This window comes from Filicampus tigris, chromosome 17, assembly GCF_054856515.1.
Source record: "Filicampus tigris isolate MCC_2025a chromosome 17, RoL_Ftig_1.0, whole genome shotgun sequence".
In the NCBI taxonomy this organism is placed as follows: Eukaryota; Metazoa; Chordata; class Actinopteri; order Syngnathiformes; family Syngnathidae; genus Filicampus; species Filicampus tigris.
Window position 1 is genome coordinate 16,857,877 of NC_141233.1, and position 6,957 is coordinate 16,864,833.

Genomic DNA, 6,957 nt, shown 5'->3' on the forward strand with positions numbered 1-6,957 from the left:
CTGTCAGGATCCCTCATAGTGTCTAAAATCACAATGGTGGATTCGTCAATGTAAAAAGTGAAATATGAAATTCCATGAATCCCTTCCAGCCCCACGTAAACATGTTTTTCCAGTATGAAAAATAGTGCTTTTTGAATATTGCACTAAGTATTGAAATTGTGTGCGAGTTGTAAATTGCGCACCTTGGCCACCGGGGGCAGTATCTAACAGAAACGCACAATACACAAATACGTGAAAAGTGGAAATCCGCAAATGATTGACCGCCATACAGTTGCACTGAAATTTGTTATTTTAATTCGAATAAGTCGGGATATACTATGGATAAATATTTGCCACCCAAAAGTTTATTTTTAAAAGTATTAAAAAAAAAAAAAACCTGAATAGGTGAATCAGTGTGTGCAGGGCTCCACTGTAAGGTAAAATGATTTTTTTTGGAGCCTCAAAGGCCACCATAGCTGAAAACAAAAGTGCAGAGGAGGAGCCGCAGTGCATTCTGGGACTTGTAGTCATCATGCGGGCGGGCTATGGACCTCAACAACATTTCTAAATATGAGCGCACTCCCTATGGCTGACGTCATTTGTTTGAAATGTAAAATGGGGCCGAATTATTTGGGAGTCAAATATGATGGACGGAGCTGGTGAAAAGCCGCGAGGGACGATTTGCATGTGGCGGAGAGCCAACAGACGACCTCTGCCGACACTCGCCGATCGGAAGCAAGGCCTCACTTGGGGAGCATTTTCAGGTAACGGGACAGCCGTGCCCTCATTTGTGAGTTGAATTCATTCCGTGACCGCACTTGTCATTGAAAACAAGTCACGCCGCAAATCATTTTTCTTATTTAAATATCTGAAAGCGCCACGGTACATTGTCTGTCTACACGTATTGCTACAGTTTGTCTTTCAATATTCGTTGCTTAAATGTTTGTAACTGCAGGGACATCACTGCTAGGTTTGTTAGCCCGTCGATGACGTTTTGCATTGGGTGTTAGCATTAAGCTAAGCGGACTTAGCTTTGCCCCACAGCTTGATCGGATCATCGGCCGATTTTGAACAAATTTTCACATCGCTACCGGGGAAGTATTGGACTTCTGCGATGCGATTGGCCAAGTTGCGGTTCGGGGGTGTGGCTTAACAAAAGACCGATTTGAATCATGGGGAAAAGGAATCAAAGTCCGCCTCGGCGCTCGCGTTGAAAAGTGAAAAAATGCAAAGCAGCGACAACACCGGCGTGTGAGGCCTTTCTTTGTTCCTTGGGGTTGGAAAATGCGGAGTTGCGTATTTTTAGGCGGATCCTTGTTTGTTTGCACAGGAGGCGAAAGTGGCCACGCTGTGTTTGGCCGGGGAATGCAACCGAAGCTCTTGTCAACATCGGCAGAACTGTGAGGCCGTGACAGTGATTAACGGTGGAGCGGCCAGACCTCAGCGCCGCACCAAATAGTAATAAGTCCTTTCACGACGCGCGGCTTGAAAAACAGAAGGCGCATTTGGACTCTGGTGGGTTTGATGTTTCACAGGGCCGCAAAACATCCTAATTCGAGGCTCGGAATAAGCTCTCCGTGTCTTCTTGGCTTGTTGCGTACTAAAGCTAACAGACCCGGTTCGCCCAAGTGAAGTGTCACATGGTCGCAAAGAAGCGGATTTGGCAACGCAGGACGCGGTCAAATTGGACATCGCGAGGCCTCATTAGGAGGCGGTTAGAAGCACATTATTTCTCCGAGCCAACTACCAATGGAATTTGGAAGGAACAACAAGCAAAGGCGGCGCTACTTCACGCCGTCCAAAAGACAAAGCTGGAATATTCTCCAAAGTGACGTCACGGCAAAAGCAAAAACAAGAACCTTTCTTCAACCTTGGTTCACTTTTGAAAAGCAGATTTTGGTCTGTCGTTTCCTTCTGTGTTTTTGTGTGTGTTCATTTGCCGTCGTGTTGAGTTATTTATTGTGTTGTTCGACAGGGAAAGTGGAGTGAGGGAGTATCAAGATGCGTGCCCAGGGCTGGCCCGATGGCCCCGCCCCCAACGAGACTGGACATGATGATGACGGATGTGGATAAAAGCCACTCAAATCCGTTGCCGATAAATCTCATCAAAATCAGAATCATTCGATGCGTCCAAAGGCCGAAAAACCTGAAGAAACAAATGCCCAAAATTCTGCAGAAACATTGCAGCCGCAAAACCTTGCAACGCTCTCGTGCCAAAGGACAAAAATGGAGCCGGCCCACGGCAGTTCTCACTGGCTCGACCGATGTGGAAATCTTTATTCAAATCGTAAGTGCTCATCGGGAAACAAGCTTCCAGGGCCTCCGTTTAGCTCTGGAGCCGTCATCTGTCCCGTCCGATTGACACGTAAGCTTTGAAAAGGGATGCCGGCCCCGTTGACCCCACGCTGGCGGCGTGTCATCCGGCTGACAGACACAGACGTCAAGTTATCGGCGGGGACAACGCCGCCGACGTCAAAGACACAAAGAAGAGGCCAACTTGGACGGGGGTGGGGGGTGGGGGGGCGGGGGGGCTCTGGGCCGAGCTGCTTGTGTCGGGATTGTTCCTGACAGCTTCGGATTTTCCGAAGACTCCCAGACTGGAGCGGGGACAGAAGTTGCGCGCACATATGCCGCCTCATCTGTCGCCCGCCGCCCGCCACCGATTGGTCCGCCACTGCGCGGACCCGCCGGGCCGATTGACAACTCAATGAGACGAGCAGCGCCGCGCTTTTAGCGGAACCGTTTCACGGTTTCGGCCTTTGTGTGGCAAAGTAGCCCCACCACGTACCGACCCCCCTCCTTCTGTCACCGTCTTCCACCATTCAATGTGGACACGCACATGGACGAGATAGCCTTCTGTTCCAAAGAAAGGAAAAGGAATCATTTGAAAGCGACAAGACTGGAATTTAGGGCTCGAATGCAATCTGATGACTCTCAAGGCGTTCTGGAGAGAAATGAGCTCAGCCCCAACAATAACGACTCATGTTTTGGGGCTGCTTAGCTGCGTCAGGAAGTGGATCCACTTTCAAACTGGCTCACAATGTAAAACGCTGCTATCGTTTACATGTAAATGGTCAAAACAGTCCTTTTTCTGTTCATTCACTTTGTGATCCACTTCAAAGGGAGCAGACATAATTAGACAGAAAATGTGGACTGCGGGGATCCACGTTCAATCCATTTTGGGATGCTACACTTCCACGGTGACTTGCCTTGTGCATGCATTGTGAACCCAAAAAGCACCGAGTCCACTTTTTGGACCACTTTTAAGAGACTGTTTACACAACACAGGTTGTTGAACAGTAGACAAAACCAAACCATGAATTGGGTCTCAAAAACCTAAGAACAGCATTTTAGTTTCAATATAAACGCAAAAGTCCCTTTTCTGTTGATCCACTTTCTGATCCACTTTTAAAATACCCACATCCCATTTGTTTCAGAAGGACTATATTGGATGTAAGACTGTGAACAAAAAAAGAAAAAAACACTTTGAATCTGTGAATCCAAATTGAATTCATTTTTGGACACGGCAGCTCCACGTTGGCTTGTCTTGTCCATGCAACGTCAACATGAAAATTGCACAAAAGCCTTCAGCGAGACAAAAATGCCAGCTTGGGTCGGTTGCCTCCCCGCAGCTCCGGCTTGAATGCCGGCTTCCCGAGGAGTCGCGTCCCGTCCCGTCGGGGGAGGACGCCGCTTCTGCTCCCCGGAAGCCGTCAAAGTGCTCAAATGAGCGTTTGTTTGTGTCCGCAGGCCCAGCGGCGGCGGACCCTCGGCCGGAGACCCCCGGGCGCCCGCCGTTTCGACGAGGACCCGCTGCGAGAGCGTCCGGTCCCCGAGTGGGTCCGAGCGGGGCGGCCGCACCCGCCCCGGCGGCCCCCTCCGCACTCGGCCCTTTCACTTGAAGAATGAAGCCCCCCTGCCACCGCCCGCAACGGTCCTCGTCTGACCCGCGCGACGAGAGCGGCAAGGAAGCAGAAAAACACACTGGAGTGTTTTAAAAGGTACACATCACTGGAGAGCCTTTGAAGTGGACCACTTCATCATCTTTACAGCGCGAACGGCTTCGAGTACACGTTGGACCGCATCGTTGGAGCTTTCAAGTATTCATCACAGTTTCAAGAAGAAGAACAAACCAAAACGATTTTTACAGTTCTTGCTTTGTAGATTGGAAAAACTGCTTGGGGCCCTCGAGCACCCGAGCTGGTGACACCTGTCGCTGTGACGCTCGTACTTTTGGTGCATCAAATTTCATTCAAGAAAATAACGAAAAAAGTGTGAACAAAGGAAGGCCTTTCTTTTCGATGCAGATGATGCAGGTTCGCCGGTGCGCCAAACTGCCATAGTATAGCGCCAACTACTGCCAAGGAGGACTTACTCCATGTCCAATTTATTTTTTTACCGTAAGTATTGGTGGCTGGTATCGGCGGCCTCCACGAGAACCCGATACCTTCAAATAAAGGCAGATTTCGACCCTGGTACCTGGTATCAGTACTCATCCATGACTATCCCGGGCATAAGAAAATTGACATAGCAGAAGAGCTTTAAAATATCTGATTTATGATTTTTCTTTTTTTTACCAAGATGAAAGATGTTCTTATAAGTAAGGTTTCCGTTGCCTTATTTTACATCCATCTTTTACTGACATACATAATCCCGTACGCAGGCGGCCCCCGATCCTGTTCAATGCAGGTGGGGGGGCGGGGACTCTTCCTTTTCCCCGAAGAGGACCCCGGGCACCCGGCTAAATGTGGGCGCAGTGAGAAAATGAAGACCTCTGCGCCCCTCCAAAGCAGCAGGAATTTCTCATTAAGCGAAGATTTGGGACCCCCTTGGCCCCCTCGAGCGAGGGGGTCTCCCGTCCTGGCCCTTCACCAGCCGCCAGCGCCTCTCATTCACCTTTTCTCTTTTTCAATCACGCTTGCAAAGCCCCTGGCCACTTCCTCTCGCTTTCATTCCCACTCCTTACACACCTTTTTGTGGGCGCTTTCCCTTATGAGGACCCAAAGAAGCCAAAGGACATTTCTTTCTTCTTTTTTTTTTTTTCCTGCTTTCATAATAATAGTCTCCGGAGATATTTGTGTCCCGAGGCATCCAAGCTGCAGTTGAGGCAGATTCTCCTTTTCAAAGCGTTTCCCATTCACACTTTGGAGTAGGATTAATGAGGATTATGTATATGAGGCGAGGTAATGAGTTGTGATGGTCGCCACTTTTTGCAAACAAAACACGGCCGGTGGAGATTTGGCCGCTCGTGACTTTTTCACGTTTTGGGCGGCCGACTTTGGCGCCTTTTCTCGCACAAGGGGAGCCCAGCTGTGCTTTGATTTCTAATAAAAAGCGCTGTTCCAAAAGGCGTTGTTTGTAAAGTGGCCCGGTTATGATGAGAAATATATTTCCGCGGTGGAAGATAAAATGAGATAATAAAAAGAAGCAAGATAGGCTAACATGAAATCTATGATCATAATTAGTGAGTTGAGGATTATTTGACAGCTTACTGACATTTAATATATTCAATCAAATGTTTTACATAGTACCTTATTGCCAAACAAGCCTTTATTTGACTTTTTATTATGATTATACCACTCATAATTATTTTTTAAAAAATAAGCAAGAAATGTTAATTATATTTTTGCATCATAAAAACAATAATTAAATAATAAGAAGTGTGATATATTAATATTAAATCTTAAAAATGAAACACTGTCCATTAATCGTTTATGGATGCACTTTTTTCTTGTGTATTTCCCTCCATATCCTCGTAACAATTACTGAGCGTCCAATCAGGTTGCGCCCACATTCATCCGACAGCCACTAGGGGTCCTCTTGTCACGCTGTCGAGGTGTGCTGCTACGTCTTAGCTGCCATTCAGGACTTTCTGAGCTCACCTCAGCATTCCCGTGCAAACTTGTCAAAAAGTGCCATGTCTAGTCAACCTTCTGTGGAGACTAATGAGAGAATGAGACGATGGAATGAGTGAAAGTGGGGAAAGAGAGAGCGAGAGAGAGCGAGGTCCCACGAGGGGCGGGACAGCTGACAGCTGGGTTCAGCTGAGGTCAAAGGGCACACATTGGCGGTGGGGGAGTGAAGCAGAATCTAAAACAACAGGAAGACACGCACGCACGCACGCACGCACACACACACATAATTGTGTGTAGTCATCGATGACTTGCCCTGTCCAGTTGCTTCCATAACAACCGCGACAGCAGATGTGGCAAAACAAAGTCCTCACTCTCCCAACTTTCAGACCCTGTAAAGTCAATTCAAGATATTAGTTTATGAAAAGAGCCCCTCCATCTGCTGGTTTCATTGTTCGCTGTCCTGCTAATTCACCAATTTATTTTGAACATTTCATAACTAATTTGTTGTGCCGCTTGTTTATTATGGGTGTAATTCCACTGTCGACCACCAGATGGCGGCATACTATTTTGTTTGACTTGACATGCAAATTTGAAAGAAAAATGAAAACATGAAGTGTTTCAGCTCAGCCTTGTTTTTGCTGATTATTGACTGCCAAAAATTATAGTTCTATAAGGGTGGAACTTCTAGTATATGAGTGTACAGTATACTAGTAAAAGTCTCAAAAGAACATTTATAATTAAATATTCAAGGGAATTAATATGATACATACCTTGCCTAAAGTGTTTGTATTTTGCTTGTATTCTCTTTTAAAAAAGTCACTATTAAATGTTTTGGATTCAAAACTCGGGGGAAAAAACATTGTGACAAAAAAAGTGGCCGAGTCTAGTATCTCACTTGAGGTGCTCTGCCTCCCTCTAGAGTCGATGAGTGCTAAATGCAAGCTCAGGACGAATGAATACTACAGGTTCTATAGTGGAGCTAGGAATGTTATTATTATTATGCATTAATCTTCTATAAAGGAGACATCCATTGCTATGCATTTTTCACTATTTAATAAATCAAAACAATTCCATGCTGTCTTAATAGCATGTCTGTGACGTGATTTCCATTACAAGTACCCCA

General features: G+C 46.6%; 1 protein-coding gene across 2 annotated transcripts in view; it reads left to right on the top strand.

The window, feature by feature from the left end:
- The window catches only part of LOC147133777 (uncharacterized), a 55,881-nt gene extending 50,961 nt beyond the window's left edge, over positions 1–4,920 (top strand). For both annotated transcript variants that reach the window (XM_086057493.1, XM_086057492.1), the window contains one exon: positions 3,730–4,920. In XM_086057493.1, the coding sequence (XP_085913619.1) occupies positions 3,730–3,881 (152 nt within the window). In that variant the 3' untranslated portion in view covers positions 3,882–4,920. The remainder of the gene's footprint in view (positions 1–3,729) is intronic.
- Positions 4,921–6,957: the final 2,037 nt, after the last annotated feature.